The sequence below is a fragment of the Mustela lutreola genome, chromosome 15, assembly GCF_030435805.1.
Source record: "Mustela lutreola isolate mMusLut2 chromosome 15, mMusLut2.pri, whole genome shotgun sequence".
NCBI classification, from domain to species: Eukaryota; Metazoa; Chordata; class Mammalia; order Carnivora; family Mustelidae; genus Mustela; species Mustela lutreola.
In genome coordinates, this window is record NC_081304.1 from 33,662,774 (window position 1) to 33,683,966 (window position 21,193).

The 21,193-nt window shown below is 38.8% G+C and overlaps 1 protein-coding gene and 1 long non-coding RNA gene across 4 annotated transcripts in view; one reads left to right on the forward strand and one right to left on the reverse strand.

Annotated features, from left to right (window-relative positions):
• Window positions 1-2,587: 2,587 nt before the first annotated feature.
• Window positions 2,588-5,083, reverse strand: LOC131816365 (uncharacterized). Of its 2 annotated transcripts, none has more exons than XR_009348022.1 (3): window positions 4,808-5,083; window positions 3,865-3,940; window positions 2,588-2,981 (listed from the first exon to the last, which is right to left on the reverse strand). It is a non-coding gene; the product is annotated as an uncharacterized LOC131816365 (long non-coding RNA). The 2 variants fall into 2 exon arrangements; XR_009348021.1 differs by having other exon boundaries at window positions 4,571-5,083.
• Window positions 5,084-5,217: 134 nt separating this feature from the next.
• The window catches only part of CLTC (clathrin heavy chain), a 64,311-nt gene continuing 48,335 nt past the window's right edge, over window positions 5,218-21,193 (forward strand). Inside the window, exon 1 of one of the 2 annotated variants that reach the window (XM_059147862.1) lies at window positions 5,218-5,704. In XM_059147862.1, the coding sequence (XP_059003845.1) occupies window positions 5,663-5,704 (42 nt within the window). In that variant the 5' untranslated portion in view covers window positions 5,218-5,662. The remainder of the gene's footprint in view (window positions 5,705-21,193) is intronic. The other variant, XM_059147864.1, reaches the window with a different exon arrangement.

Below are 21,193 nucleotides of genomic sequence, written 5' to 3' on the forward strand. Positions count from 1 at the left end.
CAGTTTGGTGCCTTTTGTGTATGATAGATATTTATGAATAATTGTTGTGCTAGCTCCAGGTATGATTATTGACAACATAAGTTGTCCCAGGCTTTGAATTAAATAGGCAGTACAGTCAATAAATGTTATACTAGCTTAAGAAGTAGGATAAATAAATTTTAAGCTGAGTTTTTAAGGCAGAGTAGGACTTGGACTAGATTAAAAAGGAGACAATTTGTGTGATTGGGAGAGGGACCATAGTTAAGCATGGAAAGAATATTAGTGTCACCTTGAGAGGGGCTTTTTTGAAATATTTTTCAGTTTCCAGTATGTAACTTGGGCTAACACTAAGTAGGTCAAATGAATAATTTGAGTGCTACTCATTCTTACAGAAAAATGTGAAAGTTGGCCTGGACTTGGGTTACTTTTACAACATGTAGTACTTAGAGACTGCTATTGTGTGCCTGTCTGCTACTCTACTTAGTTACCTTTCAAGAGATGGAATTTTTAAACCCTCCTCAGTAATGGGTATAATCTCATCTCTAAATCTGATTTGATGGTTTAGATAGCCCAAAAATGTAGAGATGGTAAAAGGTTGTCTTTATCAGGCTACTTTTTTATTTTCACCCTAAAGAGAACTTTTCATGCCTCTTGGTGCTAACAGGAAAAAGAAATTTAAATCAATAAATGAGGTAGGCTTTTATGAGTTCTACATATTTTTCTTTACTGGAATGTTATGGAATGAATAGTTGTGTAGTTGTATACTGTACAGCATTATAAACCCACAGTTATTTGGAATAAAAGCAACCAGGAAAAGGAAATAACCAGGTTTTTGGATCATTTTACATAATCCACTTTTATCAGTCATGACATGTTAAGGTAAGTCATTTCTTAAAAAGTGAGTTGTAGGGGTGCCTGGGGGACTCAGTTGTTAAGCACCTGCCTTCAGCTCAGGTCATGATCTCAGGGTCCTGGGATCGAGAACCACATCAGGCTCCTTGCTCAGCGAGAAGCCTGCTACTCCCTCACCCACTGCCCCTGCTTGTATTCCCTCTCTGGCTATGCCCCTCTTTGTTTCAAAAAAAAAAGAATCTTTTTAATTGGAAAATTTTAACATTGAGTATTTAATTTTTCGTTGTATGTACTGAAAGGTATTTGTCGACCAAGTAAATTAGATTATGCTTCCTTAAAATTTTATTATTGAGCTAATCAAAACTTTACCAGATCTTAGTTTTTAACCATTTTATTCTGAGAGTTTACTACTATAAGGAGGCTGCATATGTGCATTATTACTAGTAGAACTATCCCTGGAGTGTGACAGAATTTTAAATTGCTGAGAAAACATGTTTGTGGGTCATGCCTTGCTTTGGAGATGGTAATAATCCTAGGAGATGAATAGAGACAGTTCTACATATTTAGAAAGGAAGAAAAAAAATAGCCTATAACAATCATTCCAACATCCTGATCCGCATCGTCCCTTTATCGTAGAGAACTCAAGCTTCTTGTGACTTTAAATTTTGGATATGAAAGGGATATAGCAACATGGCATCTGACTCCCTATTGATCAGGAGGGTTATAACTCTTCTGGGTTTTTCTGTCCATAATGTTCTCTGTATCACTATATTGGAACCAACTTTTCTGAGATGACTTCTTAAGGTAATGTTATGAGCCACTTCATGCTCAGTCCTGACACGGAATAAAGATTCATTACAGATCTTATTTGCTATCCATGATACATTTTAAAACTTGTCTGTATAACTTAGATTTAGGACAAGCCTGAGTACGTGAATGATAATAATTGTAAATTCAGGTCCATCTCCTACTAAAAAGGCCATGAAAAAATTTATTCTGGCTTTGTGAATGTTTCTTTTCCAGTGAGCTTTACCCACAATCAGTGCCTTGTACAGGGCCAAAATAAAGTGGGCACTGTAAGATGACCTGTGCATTTGATATGCTACTCTTTACCTAATCCTGTGGGATTCATATCTGTGGCCCTAGGGGGCTGAAATGTTTCAAAGCTGCTGTTTATTTTTTTTTTTAAGATTTTCTTTCTTTGACAGAGATCACAAGCAGGCAGAGAGGCAGGCAGAGAGGGGGTAAAGCAGGCTCCCTGCTGAGCAGAGACACCCCTCCCCAGGACCCTGAGATCACGACCTAAGCCAAAGGCAGAGGCTTAACCCACTGAGCCACACAGGTGCCCCTAAAGCTGCTGTTTAAATGGCAAAACCACTTATCTTATTGGGTAATGCTAAAGTATATCCCTCTTGGTTTCATTAACATCTGAATTTTTAGGTGGTGGGTATGATGGGTTAAGCTTAAAATTCTGCTTTAAAATTGATCTCTTAATGTTTGAGAAATGCCTTCATTTTGTGGGTTTTGCAATGTAGCTAGCTCCTGCTGTTTTTAAAAGGTCAAGTTAAAAGGCAGGGGCCTTAATTTGGGGGCTGCCTGAAGATAAACAACTATAGAGAAATCCAATGAATGTTCTTCTGAGATGTCATTCTCACTGGATGTTTCATATTAAACATTATATTATTATATTTTACATTATATATACATAGTATTTCCTGGCATAAAATATAATATTACAGGTACAATAAAGGTTTTTTGTATAGGTTTTGAGAAACCGACATTCCTCAAAATAGCATATGAGCAATGCAGTTTTGCTAATGGTGCTTGCTGTGACTCAGAGTGAGGCACTACTATTGAATATTCGGATAAAAATAGCTTCAAACTGGAAGAATTTGACCACTTTTATTAATATGGCTACTTAATAAAATACTTTTATGAAACTAAAAGCCAGGACAATACATTAATAGCAATAGATACAGGGGCAACTGTATGACTCAGTCAGTTAAGTACCTGCCTTTAGCTAAGGTCATGATCCTGGGGGACCTGGGATAGAGCCCCAAGTTGGCTTCTCTTCTCTTCTCAGCGGGGAGCCTGCTTCTTCCTCTCCCTCTGCTGCTCCCCATGCTTGTGCTCCCTTGTGTGCGCTCTCTCTGCCAAATAAATAAATAAAACCTTAAAAAATTGCAGATGTATTGAAAGGCTTTGTCATAGTTCGGGAAAAAACCCAAAAACCTAGCGTTTGTTTTCTGATTTATACAGTTATCTATCTTCTCTAACCTAAGGTAGCATCTGAAAACAAAGCCATTTGATTACTGCTCAAGTAACTGTGAACAGTGACTCAGCCTTCAGGACCTCTAAACCAAGGATAACCTTTTTTGCCTTTACACCATTAGCAGGAACAGCTTACTACCGTGAAAAGCTCTCTCTATTACCTCAGCCCCAATTATTGATCTTTAAAATGCACAGGTTTGGATTTTAATGTTTATCCTCTGGATCATTTTTCCTCTTGAAAAATTCTGGATTTACTGACTTGAAGGATAGTGTTCAAAATGAACTAGTAAATTGTAATCTATTTTTCTTCTAAATGACTTCTGAAAACAATGCATTTATTACATTCTATGTGCGATGACACAGCAGTCATTAACAGAACCTCAGTGCACTTTTGGTTAGATATCCCACATATTCAAATATCCAAGCTAAAAATCAATTGCTTTGGAATTGTACTTAAAATTATAGGTCTGTAAGAATATGAACGACAGTTATTAGCAAATTAAAGAAAATATTGGTGGTCCATTCATGATACAGCTCTTGTATCCCAGATTCTGAAATTAGACATGAAACCTGATTAAGCTACTGCTTTTACTATAATAAAACAATAACTCCTTTACATTTTTAATTTAGAATTTGTCCACTTCCAAAAAGGATTGAAAGCAGGTACTATTTAACTGGAATTAGAAAAGTTATTCCAAATGTTGCAGAATACAGAACATCTTCAAGCATCTGGCCTAATAAAACAACACCAATTTTGCCTACCATAAATATTAACTCTTATCCTTTGCATAACAGCCTTCTGTCTCCTCTTTTACCTTCCAAAGATTCTTCTCTCATCCTAAGTATGTGAGATACATTTTGGGAAAAACATTAAAAGCAATTTAAATGATTAAGCAAACTTCTCTAAGCAAAACTGCTTAACACACAAAATTACTGTATACCTAATAGGATTTTATGTTTAACGGAAAAGGGCACTAAAAAGAAACATTCTCTACTTGTTTTTCAAGATCTTTCTGGAAAACTAGGCACATCTCTTATAAAGATGAAAGGAACTAAATTCTTAAACCTTTAATGCATTTATTACAGCTTATACCTTAGCAATCAAGTACTGGGAAGGTTACTAATCGATAATATTGTAGTTATCATAATGCTATTGGAAAACAAAGTGCTCCAGCTTTGAAGCGCTTACATTCCCAAATACTGCTACTTAACTGGCAATGTTAAGGTGGTCCCACTGAAATACACCTCTAATAGTTAATCTCTTTTTCCAAGAATTTATTAGCCACACCTTAGAAGAACTTAAGGGTTTCAAACCTCCCTCTTAAACTCATTATCGAAATCTTTAAGACTCCTTTTTTGATGTGGCTAAAAAAAAACTCTTCCTGCCACAATCCTGGTCCAATTCTATAGCACATACACGATACTCAAAGTCTCTAACTCTGTTCTAAGCTAGACCCGTATCACATACATGTCCTCCAAAATGTCCGCAGAAATAAGCTATCTCAAGGCCAGCTGAGACACCTCATAAATGGCCTTCACTGTCCTTTGAGCCAGTTATTTAGGTAATATGCAAAAGAAATTGCTAGTTCTAGTTAGAATCCAAGCGTCAGCATCTCCAAGCGTCAGAAGGGTTGTGCATAAGGGCAGGGAGGATCTTATAAACCCCATTTCATTCCCCCTCCCACAGACGTAAGAAACCACCCACGGTATTAAAGTAGGCGGGGGAGGAGTACTGCAGCCGGCTGCCAAGAAAGCGCTCTGCAAGGAGGCCGTTTCCCTGAGTCACGGAGAGGGCGGGAGGCTGGGCCCATCTGCCACGCCACGTCCTTTTCGTAAGGGACTCAGTTTAAACAGGCAGGGCCCAAAGAAAAAGAGAATAACACCGCTATTCCTCAAGGCAGCTCAGCAGCCACCCTATTCCCAGGAGACTCTATTTCCCTAGAACTCGCTCTGCATTCCGGCAGCGATCAGCCGACCCTTCCCGACCAGCAATCACGTGCACCCGGAAGTACGTGGGTGGGACCAAAGAGCCCACGGAAGTGACGTAGGTCACTGCTAGTCGCATGATGTGGCAAAATGCAAAAAAAAGGAGTGGGGGGAGGAAAAGCTGGGAAGGCTGGGGAAAGTGATGAGTCCAAAAAAATAGTCCCTTCGAGTCCTCTAATTTACCCTCGCGGCGCAGCAGTAAGCGAGGCCCTCGGCGCACTGCGCCCCGAATTCCTGCGCCCCACTGCACCGCGGCGCTCCGTGGAGGGGTACATAAGACGGAGGGGGTGAGGTGACTTGGGCGGAGTTCTGTCGTCGGGATCCCTCCGCAGGGCTCAGCCGTTTCCGGAGTCTGCGCTGCGCCTGGTTCCGCCATTGCGGCTCTCCCGGACCCTGGAGCCTCCGCCCCCGACCCGAGCTCTTTCGTCTGCCTGCCAGTTTTCTGCGTCCCCGGAGAGTATCTTGCTGAGCCCAGCCTCCCCCCTCCCCTTCTCCTCCTCTCCCTTGGAGAGCCCGGGCAGCTACTGCCCCGCAGCCCCAGTGACAGGAGGAGACCAGACACCCCGACAGCGCCATGGCCCAGATTCTGCCAATTCGTTTTCAGGAGCATCTCCAGGTGCGGCCGGGCCCGGGCCGGTGAGGGCTGTGGAGAGGGTGGTAGCAAAGAAGAAGCTGGAGTCTGGGACCAAGTAGAAGGAACAGGATCGGAGGGGGGGTGGGTATTGGTGTTTGGGGTAGATGGAGGATGGGGGCACTATCTCGGAAAGCTTACGAGTTAATGATGTGGGGCTTGGATAGAAAAGACGAAAGTCGGGGTGCGAAGGGCAGCGAGGCCAGGCCTGGGTTCGAGGGCCTCTTATTTTCGCTTCCTGGGTGGTAAGAACTGCGCATTCTAACTCCCTCCCCTTTCGCCGTTTTATTCAGTTCATTCATTTGGGTAGATTGGACGGAGTGGAGGGTGCAGTTCTCCCGCGTTTCTTCCAGACCAGGGATTTTCGTCCACGAGGCCAATGCAGAGCTGTCACCTCCCATTACTCTTCTCTTCCCTTTTCTTTCCCCCATCGTGTCTGCACCCAGTTGTGGGGCGGGTGGGCTGGGGAGGAGCAACCCTTTTTCTTCCTCCCTCTGCAGCTCTCAACTGGGAAAGGCACCTTCCCCTGGGGTTGGGGGGGGGGCGGGAACGGCGGCGGCTTGCCTCTTGCCTTCCCCTAGGCAGTTAGAACAGAAGGTCACTAAAGGAACAGTAGGAGGATAGAATGGGGGAACATATTTCTCAGGGCGGTGTCAGTCGCGGAGTGCGTGGGGTCAAGGTCCCTAGGGGTACTCGTCGTTTTTTCCTTCCCTTATTTCTTTGGGAATGGTGTGGGTTTTATCCCCTCTTTCTTTTTAGGAGGTAGGGAAGAGTTATCCAGAGGTTATCTTGGGGTCTGCTGGAGTGTAGCAGGTAGTCATGGGCTTGGTTTAAGTACCTCACTCAGGATTGCATGGAATTGAACGACCCTTGGAGATAGAGCACACCTGCTCTGAGATATGCAAAGTTATTTGGTCTGTAATTGGCTTCCTTTTAGTAGGTTCTAGAGTTCTTTCCCATGGTGCATTTTCCTGTAGGCAACATACTGTCTTATCTGGCAGTGTGCCCGTGGCGGGCCGAGGCAGATGATCATTGGAGGGCTTGAGTGAATTAAGCCTCTTCTGAGCTTCTGATTTTCTTAGTTCACCAAGCCTGGTTTTACTCTGGCTGCAGTAATTTATTCATCTTAATTTGCTTTCTTTTCAAATACTCCTTTAAAGAGGCCTGCCCCAGCTCAGCCTCCTGAAGGCCTAAATTCATAATGATAAAAGATGCTGTAGTTTGATGTGACATTAATGTTAGTGACCTACTGGACGCCATTGAAAGCTGTTTTATTTACATTCTGCAGTTGAATACATTAAAGGTTCTTGTTAATAAAAAGATTGAAATATGAATATTTATGTGTCAGTAACCATGTTTCTTTACAGGTATTACCATCTTTGAGCAAGACATCTTTTTATTTAAGTCTTGAAATGTAATGAATAATAAATCTAAAAAATAAGTAAAACTTTCTTGGTCATCTGTGGTTTTCAGATAACTCATCTGAAGTAATGGAACACTTTAAAAAGGTTAAAGTCTTAAGTGATGGAGTGGACACCGAAGTTACGGTTTTTGCTCAATTCAAATTTTAATTGCTGTGGTTATTTCAGTTAGAGTGAGGTGTAAATGAATGTAGAGGTTTAGAAAAATAGTTTTGAGTGTGAGGGGAAAACAAGCTTATCCTCACAATGTTTCTGAAATATAATACTTCTGCAGACAAATGTTTGTAAATTAGAAACAGAAGTAGGTACGGTTACTAGTTGCAAGGCAGAGGTATTTCCCATTAGTAAACCTTCTTTCTTGGCTAGTGATGGTTTGGGCAGTAGCTTTTCATTTCTCTTAAAGAGGAGACAAGTATTGTTAAATACTCCCCAAGATTGGAATCCAGCTTTGTCACTAATTGAAGACAGATTTAATTCGGGTCTGATTTCTGAGTTTCTGCAAATACTCAAGTGAAACAATTACCTTTGGAAATAATTTGAAGATTTGAGTATAAAGCAGCTTTGCAAATGTATTTGAAGAATTCAGTCTTTTTTTTTTTTTTATAGTGACATGCCAGGGCTAAAGTAAAGCTTACTAGTGTGACTGTATGCTCCAGCTGATAATGATTAATTGTGCAAAGAGCCCTGATCACTAACCTATTCCAGATATTCCAGAATATCCCCTAACTTCTCACTTTTATCCCCTTTAAAAAAGTTAATAAGGGTTATTTTAATTGGCATCTCATGTCTTTATCTGAGTTCTGTCAGTTTGCTAAGTAGCAGAAAACTTTCTGAAAGAGGATAAGAATTGGGAACAAGAATTGAGGAACTTGAGTGTAGAGTTAGCTTTTGTGAAAGTGTCTAAAGGTGAACTGTAAATTTGTTTTTAACCTTTCTGGCCAATTGAAGTATCTGTCATCAAGGCTTGGAATTACATCAAATAAATGTTAATATTTTAAGTTATGAAGTTTTTTGCCCCCTGTTTTTTTTTTTTTTTTTTTTTTTCCTTTGGATGTTTAGGCTGATAGTCAACAGATGAGTGCCTATCTGAGCAAGAGATTACTAGAAATGCAGGTTTTTTTTTTAACTTTTTTTTTTTTAAGATTTTATTTATTTATTTGACAGAGAGAGAGATCACAAATAGGCAGAGAGACACAGAGAGAGAGATGAGGAGAAGCAGGCTCCCCGCTGAGCAGAGAGCCCAATGCGGGACTCGATCCCAGGCCCCTGGGATCATGACCTGAGCCGAAGGCAGAGGCTTAACCCACTGAGCCACCCAGGCGCCCCTAGAAATGCAGTTTTTAAAAAAATTCCTGGACTACACATAAAATGTTGCTTGTAGTTCTCAATTCTTGGCACACTAAGTTTCTCTTTGCCGATTGGCACATTCTACTGTATTCCCAGGATCTTGGGTTCTCCCCACCTTTTTCTCTTTCCTTTGATCCATAAATGCAGGCATGGGATGTGTTGTGAATTGAGTGGTACGGGTTCTTGCTATGGCTATTTTGATTTGCAGAGAGAAAGCAGTGCTGAGTATTACTGTAATATGCTATATGGGTACTGTACTGCCTGGAGAGGCATACTGCCTAGAATTCTGCTATAGTCTAACCTGGGAATGGCTTCCAAACTTAAGATGTACCATGTTTTTCAGAATTTTCCTAATTGTTAGTTTACTCAGCTTAAAGGGGTGTGGCTGATTCTAGTGAATATGCTTTCACTCTGTTTAGGAAATAATTTAAGACCCGGAACTGTGTGTGTGTGTGTATATAGAACCACTGTCATTTTCATTTTAGTGTGTAGTGCAGTGTGTGATTTTAGAAACCATACCCTGTAATACTTGAATTACATTTAACAATATATTTTTTCTGTCTCTGATACTGATGTGTTTTTTCCTTTTGAGAGTAACTGTCCAATAAGACTTTCTTCTCGGGTGCCTGAGTGGCTTAGTCACTTAAGTATCTGACTCTTGATTTTGGCTCAGATCATGATCTCTATGTCGTGAGATGGACATGGCATGGAGCCTGCTTAAGATTCTTCCCTTTTTAAAAAAAAAAAAAAAAGAACTTTCTTCTGTGATGAATATTTTTAGTAGCTACGTAGGGATATTGAAATGTGCCTTGTGTGACTGAGGAACTAAATTTTTATTTTTATTTCTTTTTTATTAATTTAAATGTAAATGGCCACATGAGGCTATTGTCTGTGACATACCATTATAGGCCATACTGATGGACTTTGTAAGAGTGAAGATTTTTTCTGACCACCCACATTTACATTTTATTAAATAAAGACATTTTTTGAAAGTATTAGTTGGCAAAAAAAAGTGTTAGTTGAATTCTGTCTCTTTTGGGTCATGCTGGTGATGAACAATGGCTGGTGAATGAAGGGACCAGCAGATTTCTTGTGAGAGCCTGTTTTTCCCTATGACTGTGGCTTGGTGTTTTCAGGTCTTCACTTAATCTCCCCAGATATCCTTATTACATAGTTAAAGAAAGTGAGACTCCACCCGAGAGAACAGTGTTAGAATAGGATTTGATCCTGGGTCTTCAGACAAAATATTTCAAGGAAATAGAATGGCTTTAAGAAGAGAAGTTACACAGTATCCTCCTACTGTGCTTTTTTCTGTTAGACTTTGCTCCAAGAATGTTACAATTTTACTCACAATGTTATAATTTCAACATGTGAGGAGTATGAAATTTTCAAATGAGATATTTTACATTCCTTTTGGGGTACTGATTTTTCAAAATCTGATGTGTATTTTACTCTTAGAGCACATCCCAATTTAGACCCTATTTTCATTGGAATCTGTGTTTAGCTTTCATAATATTTACAGTTGAAAAAGAAGATCTGCATACCTAGTTATTCCAAACTTCAGTTTTTCATAACTGAATCAATTATCAGTTACTATGTTAATTATTTTAAATTTTAAAATCAGTCACAGTAACCATATTTCTGTTGCTCAGTATCACATGTGGCTTGTGAAAATGTGGCTCCAGTATTGAAGAACACAAGGTTAAGACTTCTCTCAGTAAAATAAGCCTACTGCCTCACAAAGTTACTGTAAAGGTCTGAGATCATGTATTCAGAAGTACTTGGTGTAGCACTTTAAAAACATTAATTATTAACTATAATTTTTGTCTAGTACATTTTATTTATGTATCTCAGAACCAGTGACACGGTATTTTATTTGCAGACCTAGATTTTTATGGTTTATAAATATTTGATACCTAAGATTTGAGTACTTATCAGCAACTGTGTTGGACTAGAAACAAAATGGTGAATACAGACTGAAGCTTGCATTGATTAGTTGGCAAAGGCTATCCACACATAATTGCAACCATGGATGTTATTCATTGTTCGATGTTGTGCAGGACTTAATACAGATATTCATATGATACAAAACTAATCCCGCTCTGAAACTGTGCCCAAAAGAAATTTTTTTTTTTTTTTTTTGTTAAGATTTCATTTATTTGACATAGAGAGACCACAGCAGGAGAAGCAGCAGAGGGTGAGGGAATAACAGGTTCCCTGTTAAGCAAGGAGCCTGATGTTGGGCTCGATCCCACCTGGGATCATCTGAGTAGAAGGCAGACACTTAACCGACTGAGCCACCCAGGCTCCTCAAGAAAAAAATCTTTAAGTTACTTTTTAATTCTGACCCATGAGCACTTGCTGTATGCCATTTGTACATTTTTAATTAGTGTTCCTTGGTCAGATATATTTGAGAAACTTCCTCAAATCTGATAAAATACCCACCTGGAATGCCAGTCAGACCTTTGCTAGTGTTACATATTTCCTTCTATAAGCTGGCAGTGCTAAAGTGAATGTTCTCCCTTAGATGGGAAATGAGTTCAAAAGCTAACATTTCAGTCCTTTATATTAGAATGGGGTATTTCTCTTAACTTTATTTACATATATGCCCATGCTAAAGCAACTTCACAAATCAACTTGTAAATCATAACAAAGTTTATAGTTCTAGATGTTTCCTCCCGCCCCTTGGCCAAGTGTCTGTGGCTAAAGCTCTTAACTTGAAGGCATGGCAGGAGGCTTGGATCTGAATGCATTATACGAAACCCATCTGTCAGACTGGATTTTGTCTCCCTTTTTTTGTGTTATGAGAGGCATAATTTATTTTGTTCTTAAAGGGAATAACTATTAATCAAATCTCAGTTGTGCTGACATCTGTAATATCAAAATTAATTGACCGTCTAGCTTCTTGAGTACCTACTCTGTGTCAGGAACACTGATAAATATTTTATGTTCATAATCTCCTGTAATTAGCAAGAAAATGCTGTCAGGTAGGGAGGGTTAGCCTTATTTTACACATGAGGAAACAGAAGTTAACTTTTTTTTTTTTTTAAGATTTTATTTATTTATTTGACAGAGAGAGATCACAAGTAGGCAGAGAGGCTGGCAGAGAGAGAGAGAAAGAGAGGAGGAAGCAGGCTCCCTGCTGAGCAGAGAGCCCGATGCGGGACTCAATCCCAGGACCCTGAGATCATGACCTGAGCCGAAGGCAGAGGCTTAACCCACTGAGCCACCCAGGTGCCCCAGAAGTTAACTTTTAGAATCACATAGCTAGTGAGTGGGTGGTCAGACTTTAATACTTAGTCTTTTTGCAGTGTGGCACATTGCTTCATTTGGTGAATGAGCTATATAATTTGAACTGCAAAATATAGCACGATTTGTTTGCATCTGTGTTGTGGTGTTCTTTGTACACATTCTACCAGTGGTTTGTTTTTAGGTCAATAGTTTTGGTTTTGTTTCTGTTTCTTAAGATTTTATAATATTATTTGAGAGCAAGACAAGTAGGCAAGGGACAAGTAGATTCCCTGTTGAGCAGGGAGCCAGACACAGGGCTTGATCCCAGGACCCTGAAGATCATGACCTGAGCTGAAGGCAAATGCTTAACCACCTGAGCCACCCAGGTATCCCTTAATTGTTTCTATATTATGAGAAAAGTAGGGGCCAGTGAACCAATATTTGATTTTCTATGCTTTAAATGGTTAGATGATGTTTTTAAAGGGCTTTATTCAACTTCCTACTAGAAAATTTACAGAATGATTGGGATCAGGTTAATTTAAAGATTAGGATTATCTTTATCCCCTTCATAAAGCTGAACTTCTCAAAAGTGTCTATGGAGTTTTTCTTAATGACAAGAGTGAATGTGTTCCAGTCTGAAGCCACTTATGAAAGCAGAAAGCTTCTTTTGATTTTACTGCATTATTCATGTTTTGTGTTTGTACTACTAAAAAACTTGAACAGAACTCTTAAGAAAGCAATGGTGCTTGAGGTGGGGGGAAGAAAAGTGGGAGTTGGACATGTTTACTCAGTGTGAATAGCATAGCCATAGAGGGGAAAACTGGTTACAAACTTAGACAGGGTTGTGCTTTGGAGGCTGAACTACCAGTAATATTAGTACTTCCTGTTCTGAATCATTGGGTAAATAAGGACTTTTCTTTGGGTTCTGAAGTAAAGCTGATTTTAAAGCTTACTTCTGAAGGAATAGGGATTGAGTGCATTGCAACCATTTGCCACATTAGAAAATTTAAATTCTCTGTGCTATTGCAGAAGATGTCTCAGATTTTTTTTTTTTAAAGATTTTATTTATTTATTTGACTGAGAGAAATTACAAGTACACTGAGAGGCAGGCAGAGAGAGAGAGGGAAGCAGGCTCCCTGCTGAGCAGAGAGCCCAATGCGGGACTCGATCCCAGGACCCTGAGATCATGACCTGAGCCGAAGGCAGTGGCCTAACCCACTGAGCCACCCAGGCGCTTCGAGAAGATGTCTCAGATGTTTAATCTGAACTCTATATTTTTATCTTTTTTCAACTTCCTCATTTATTAAGTTAAAATAATACTTTTTTTGGCAATTTTGAAATTAGACTGTGGTATGTGTTTGTGTTTATATTGTAAGACGTAGCTTGTGAGACACTCAAATGTTAGTTCTTAGCTCTATGCTAGAGGAGAGTCTCCCTTTATCCAGTAGAGTAGAACATAACATGCCAAGCTAAAGGAAAAAACTACCATCTACCCAGTTATTGAAGCCAAGATCTTGGAGATTCAGACCAGATTCTTTCCTTTTATTGTCTACATCCAGCCCATTTCTGGAGGAGGAAAGGGAAGAACTCTAATAGTGATATACACTACAATCCTAGGGATTGCAGTTTCTGATGATCTTGAGCTATAACTGTGTATAGGTAATTCTGTTTGTTTTAAACAACACAAATTTATTACCCTAAAGTTTTGGAGGACAGAGGCTGAAATGAATCCCACAGGAGAAAACAGGTTTTTGGCAGGGTTATATTCTTCCTGGAGGCTCTAGAGTAGAATCCATTTGATGACTCCCATCTACTGACTGTGAAAGTCAGAGTAGATGAAAATGGGAGTTGGGTGGAGAGTTGCCTTTATCTGTTTCTGAATTGCTGAGAAAGAGGACTTAAAAACCACCATTTTGGACACAATGAGGCTGGAGACTATCCACATATGCTCAGTTTAGCAAACAGCTGACTGGATCACTCTCCTTATTTGAGGCTGAATAATTAGGAGGAAAAAAACCCATAGGGAGATCATCATTTACAAAATTCATGTCTTTCCCCATTCTGCAATACTGTATATTCTTCCTTTTGAACCTGGCAAAGCTAAGGTAATTTTCTTTTTTACCATAAAATATTTTTCAAGAAAGAGTTTCCTTTAGGGGCACCTGGGTGGCTCAGTGGCTTAAGCCGCTGCCTTCGGCTCTGGTCATGATTTCGGGGTCCTGGCATCAGGCACTCTGCTCAGCAGGGAGCCTGCTTCCTCTTCTCTTTCTCTCTGCCTTCCTCTATGCCTACTTGTGATCTCTCTCTGTCAAATAAATAAAATCTTAAAAAAAAAGAGTTTCCTTTATACATGTATTCTTTTAAATGGGTTTCTCATTTTTTTTTTTTTTTTAAGAATTTTATATTTGGGAACGAGCAGGGAGGGGCAGAGGGAGAGGGACAAGTAGATTCCCTGCTGAGTGGGAAGCTGGACGTGGGACTTTATCCTAGGACCCTGAGATCATGATCTGAGCCGAAGGCAGACCATCAACTGACTGAGCCACTTGGGTGCCCCAAGTAAAAGCCTTGACAAGTTTCTGCATTTACCTAGCCCTCTCACAATTCTGTTTTGAATACTGTAACACTGTTCATTGAAGACTATCATAGGCTTGGAATCATCTGGATTGATAAGAGGTAAATGTAACATATCTAACAATTACTGTTTTCTGGTCTCACATTTATGACTGTTGGATGTGTAAGGAAACATTTTTAAACATCCCTCAAAAACCCAGTCTATTAGGGGTATATTTCTGGAGATCATAATCCAAAAACAAGCAAAAAACCCAGCTCTTCTAATATGCACTTAGAAATTTAGGCATGTTCTAAAATTCCCATGATTGTTACATAATGGATTTATTTTAAAAAAGCACTTCAGAGGAATGGAGATGACTTTCCAGTGCTAATGAAAACACTGATATAAAAAAAGTGCATATGAAGAATTAGAATTGTTTCTGAAATGTGAAGAGTAGAAAAACATTTTCAGGTATAAAAATTATTTTATAATTTTATTTATAAGTAGTCTCCATGCCCAACGTGGGGCTTGAACTCATGACCCTATGATCAAGAGTCATCTACTCTACTAACTGAGCCTGCCAAGTGCCCCTGTAAATTATTTTATAATTTTAAATGTCCTTATGAGCTAAGTCAAATGACGACTTGAACTATATTAAGCATATCTAATTCCTAAGAATTTATATTAACAGGGCCTAAGTTCTTTTAAAATTGAGATAAAGTTAATATAACTTAAAATTAACCATTTTAAAGTGAACAATTTAATGGTATTTAATACATTTAACAATGTTGTGCAACCATCACCTGTATTAGTTCCAAAACATCTTCATTGCCCCAAAAGGAAACTCCAAATTCATTAAGCAGTATCTTATTCCCACCCCCTCCCATCCTCTGCAACCACTAACATGCTCTCTGTCTTTATGGATTTACTGGTCAGTAGAATCATTTGTGACCTTTTTTGTCTGACTTTTACTAAGCGTGATGTTGGAGGTTCATTGTGTTGCAGTATAGATGTGTACTTCATTCCTTAATGGCTGAATAATACTCCACTGAATAGATACACTATGTTTTATTTGTCCTTTCATTAGTTAATAGACATTTGGGCTCTTTCCACCCATTGGCTATTATGAATGTATGGTATTGCTATGAACATTAAAGTTTTTGTTTGAATACCTGTTTTCAGTTCTTTTGGATATATACCTAGGACTGGAATTGCCAGGTCATACGGTTTAGCACTGTTTTAAATTTTTGAGGGATTACCCAACTGTTTTTTATTGCAGCTGCACTGTTTTATATCCCCACCAGCAATGTATGAGTTCCAGTTTTTCCACATTCTAATACTGGTCAGAAGCTTTCTTGAGTGTCCAGGGAATAGTCCACTTGCTAAAATGAATACTGTATTTGGGCACATAGGGTATTTTTAGTTCTGTTCTCAAGTTTGTAGCTCTGTTCTCCCTTGAATTGTGTGTCCTGCTTCAGATTGTATTTCCATTTTCTTCTCAGACACTGTGTATACTCCCACATCTATCTGGGCTAGGCATGCATCCTTGTAACCCCAAGGCACCTTTGTAATTGCTATGTTCTTATTAACACACTGAGTAGAGGAGGCCATAGCACATTTACTGTAGAATTCTCTATTAGTGTAGTGTCTGGCATACACTAGCTGCTCATTGTTTAAATGTATGATTATTGGAAAAAATACTACAGAACTAGGAACAGATCTGAGGAAATGTTTTTTTTTTTTCCTAAAAGACTGCAGTGATAGAATATATACAGAAAGTTGATCCTGGGCACAGCAGAATTGCCCCTGTGGAAATCAGCAGTGTGGAAGATTAACTTGAATTTTTTGAAGATTTTAAATTTAGAGAGAAATCACACAATTAAAACAAGAGGATGTGTGACAGAATAGGTTACAAATATGAGAACTATAGAAACAAATAATTGGAATGGAAGCTTTTTTCAGACAATGGAAGAAAATGTAACTGATACAAAGGAGAAGAAGATTTGAAAGGTCCAGTGTTTGAGACAGGCCTGGGGAAGTTTAAATCATGAGATTTAAAACAAACAAAAAATCTACAAGCATCCAGAGCATATCCTCTCCCTGACCAAAAAATTAAGGTAGTCTTATATTTTTAACTCTGAATGTTAGAGATAGTGAAGCAGTATCTATAGACTCTGGGGATGGAAAATTTTTTTTCCACTTTCTAGAAGACGTGAGGTGCAAATTGTATACTCAAAACCCTCTGAGCCTAAAACCTGTTACTTTCCCTATAGGTTGTTAACTTAGTAGTAAGATTGTAGCTTAACACAAAGTAAAGGTGGTCTCACAAAACTTAAATAGTAGGTTATAAAATACTGAATTGATGTTAGCTTGCCAAATAATAGATGCTCAATAGATTTTAGAAAGTAAATTCTGGTCATTTAGTCATTTTAACGTTTCAGACTCCCTGATTTTTTTTTTAATTTTATTATTTTTTTTTTTTGGGACACAGAGCGATCACAAATAGGCAGAGAGGCAGGCAGAGAGAGGGGGAAGCAGGCTCCGTGCTGAGCAGAGAACCGGACATTGGGCTCAGTCACAGGACTTTGAGACTATGACCTGAGCCGAAGGCAGAGGCTTAACCCACTGAGGCACCCAGGTGCTCCTGAATTTGTTATTATTAAATGATTTTGAGAAAGCTTGTAACTCTTTTTGCTGAGTGTTCATTCATTCACTCTGTTGAACTTGTAATTTTTGGCATTTAGGTTCACAAGAAAATATTTCAGTGATTCAAATGTGAAAAAATGGTTCTGGTCTTGTAACTTTTAGCACCTACATGTTGATCATGCTTCAGATGAGTGCTCTAACTAGAAAAATAAGCAGTAACTACATAATGTCTCACTTCCTATCAGGTCTGTGGGTATAGGGTAGAAAAAGACATGAATATGTGTAGTAGTAGCAGCAGTAATGGGGTTGAGCTGAATCACTGGGCTTCCACTTAGAAATACATTTTGGGAAGTTTTGTCATAGAATGAAGTTTCATTGTAACCTTTACAATTTTAATAGTAAGGAAACCAAGCCTTTGGTATCTGCCTAGGGACATTCAAATCATCCTTTGAAGGTTTTTTATGGTAAGTGAGCAGTAAGTTTTATTATAATCTTGAACCCTCAAAGTAAGCCTCATTTCTAGTTCTTTGAAAAGAATGTCTGGACAAACTACAACCCCTTGCCTGCACCCCTACCCCAAACACACATAAGTAAACACCTATAATCAGTCATGACTTTGGTAGCATTCATGTTTTGTGCCCCCTGAATGGCCTTTATGCAGAAAAGGGCATAACTTGAGAATCTGCAAGATTTGGGACATAAAATTTTCCTTATATTCTCCTGTAGCTTGATCAGAATCAATGTGTGACATTTCATCTAATTATTGGATTGTTTTAAGAATGAGTCAGATTTAAGTTTTTTTAATTTTCCAGTCAGTAGTTGGCTACAAGGAGGAAAAAAATGCTCTTTGAGTTTCCTGATAATTTGCCAAAGCTAATAGTCTTACAATCCAGCCATGGTTCCTTCTTGAATGTAGTACTTAATTTTGGAGTGACCAGAGTCCAATTCTCCTAGAGACAGTGATCGCCTCAAAAGCTAACATGGAGTAGAAACAAAGGGTCAGCAAGAGTTAAAGGCATTTTTACTTGCTTGAAATGTGTGGAGCACACAAAACAATGGCCAGTATCCTGTTGATGGAAGAACTAAAGGAATCCTGCATTCTCAGCATTTTTCTCCATTTCCTGTAGAAGACAGCAACTGCAGCTTTTATTTGACATTCTGCTGGTTTCATAGCTAGTTTCAAGGGCTCTGCAAAGTGACTGCTGTCAGCAGTTTTTGTCACTGTGATTGATACTAGTGAAGGTAGAGGATGTTCAGGGACTTTTAAAGAAAATTATGCTGAGTGAAGTACTTGGGATGGGAAGTTAACCAAATCTTTAGGTACTTAACTTCAGAATAACTGCATTGAGTGATACCCAGGTATCAGCAGTTCTCTCTCAGATTGTTAACTTCTTAATTTTGTAGTGGTAACACCTGTTAAGTCTTTATCAAGATAGAAGATTCAAGAAAAGGCAACTGAAATAGGGCTGTATACATAGACCACTTACAAAATGGTCTCATCTGAAGTGTAGTAGCTTGTACATACTTCCTTTCCATTCTGACTCTTCAGATGAAACAAGGAGGAAGGATCTGGAAAGTGTAAAGCCAAGCATTAATTGTGAAACATAAGTTCTTAGTAATGCTGTCATAAACACAAGTTTTAAGGTATTTTGATTTTCAGCTGATACAGCTGGTAAATGAGTTCTGTTCTGAGTTTACTAGTCATTCAATAGGAAGCATTCTCCCTGAGTATGCTTATGAAGAAGGCTATTTGCAGTGAATGCTCTTATTTGATCAAATGTGACAACAGCTGGTTGAAATTAGTAGGTTTAAAGAGAGAGAGGAAGGGAAGCGGGCTCCCTGCTGAGCAGAGAGCCTGTTTCTGGGCTTGATCCTAGGACCCTGGAATCATGACCTGAGCCAAAGGCAGAGGCTTAACCCACTGAGCCACCATGTGCCCCGATGGTACTCTTATTTGTTAGCCTCCGAAGAACACACCTGAAAACAATGTTCTTAATTAGACTGCATCGATGGAAATGTATATTTTGTGCTTTCCAATACAGTAATCACATGTGACTGTTGAGTACTTGAACTGTGACTAGTGGGCCTGAGGAACCGAATTTAAATTTGATTTACTTAAAATTGAATAACTGCATGTGACCAGGAGCCACTATCTTGAACAGTATAAGTGCAACAAACTTCTTTGTTCTGATTGCACAGACATCTGGTGTATAACTCCTTTATAGAGCATAACTCTTTTTTTTTTTTTTAAGATTTTATTTATTTATTTGACAGAGAGATCACAAGTAGGCAGAGAGGCAGGCAGAGAGAGTGGGAGAAGCAGGCTCCCCGCTGAGCAGAGAGCCTGTTGCAGGGCTCTATCCCAGGACCCTGGGATCATGACCTCAGCCAAAGGCAGAGGCTTTAACCCACTGAGCCACCAAGTTGCCCCTATGAGCATAACTCTTTTTTTTTTTTTTTTAAAGATTTTATTTATTTATTTGACAGAGCGAGATCACAGTACGCAGAGAGGCAGGCAGAGAGAGAGGGGGAAGCAGGCTCCCCACTGCGCAGAGAGCCCAGTGCGGGACTCGATCCCAGGATCCTGAGATCATGACCTGAGCTGAAGGCAGCGGCTTAGCCCACTGAGCCACCCAGGCGCCCTATGAGCATAACTCTTAACACTTGAATTGTATCACTCTGGTTTGATTATCATCTTTACCTTTTGAAAGTTGTATTGTTCTTTCTTGCCCTACAGGTAAATTACATAATAAAAATGTATTTCTTACAATTTAATTTTCAGTTTCTGTAACCTTATAAAAGAGTAAAATTTAATCTTTTTTAAAAACTTTAAGAAAAATTGAAAGCTTTCATAGAAGACTGGGGAGAGCTATATTCTAGTCATCTAGATTGTTGATATTTTGCAGTATTTGCTTTTTTGTTTTAAACATTTTAAAGAAATTCAAGCTATCATGAGATTTCACTTTTTTTTTTTTTTTTTTTAAAAGATCTTATTTATTTGACAGCACAAGTGGGGAGTGGCAGAGGGAGAGGAAGATACAGACTCCTCACAGGGCAGGCAACCCACAGGGGCTGGATCCCTCCACCCTGAGATCATGACCAGAGCCAAAGTCAGGTCCTTAACTGACTGAGTCACCCAGGCTCTCCACTCTCCCCTTTTATAATGAGTACCTTGGGAAGTAGTATGAGACTACATAAATGTCTGTCTTGTATGACCATACTGTAGTTACCAAAGGGAGGAAATTTCTCCCATTAATGATTTCTTCCCTGAATCAGTTATGGTAATACTTGAAAAAAGTGACTTTTCAAAAATTCCATTGGTTTTTCATCATTTTTAAGTTTCCATTAAGAAAGAGCTTTTCATTTTTCATTATTTATATTAGTGTTGACTCTGATTTTATAAACCTCTTCTAATCTATAATTGTCCTGTAACGTAATTTACCGTGTTCATCAGGCAAAAGAAATGCTATCTTTCTGTGTAAGATGATGCCTCTGTAACATTAGACACACTGACGAGCAAAGATGGAAGAGGGTTTTACTTTTTAAGAAAGTTCTTTTATTTGAAGTTTTTTGAAGTTTAGTTGGATAAATTGACCTGGAATTGTGTGGTATGACCAATTGGGAAACTCTGGTTTTAGAAAGGTATAGTATAGGTTTGTGTGTGTTTTTGAACAGGGTGCCTTAAACTTGACTGCATGTTGAGATAAATTCAATGTTTGCTTTACATTTTACCTTCTGTTTTCTTAGCCTTGAGTTCTTTAGGGCAAAGATAATTTTTGATGATGCTGACCTTATGCCATATGTTTGCATTAGCTTTCCCAGCTTGCTTCCTGAGGCATATTTGCCAAGTTTGTTAGCAAGCCTTAACAATGTTCCATGGTATACCTAAAAATAGGAATTAAAACAGGGTTACTTAGTATGAAAATGTTCAGAGATTTTGGAGATTCTGATCTCTACCTAACTTTAGTTAGTCAAATTAAAAAACAGACTTAAAAGTTTTTAAGTGTAATTTCCTATTCTTTAAAAAAAAGAAAGAAAGAAAAGAAGAAAAGGGACACTTCATAGTGTCTGAGTAAGTTAAGCACCCAGAGACCACTAATCTATTATCAGTAGTTCAGAAGATGCTCACACCCAGGGTTTCAAGCAACCTGGAGGACAGCTGAATTAAGTAGATAGTAAAATACAAATAGAAAAAAAGCTAATTTTGAGCTGGCCTAAGTACTGATGTGTTGTGTGTTCTAATATAATGACCTTTTACTATGTCTCAGACGTTCTAAG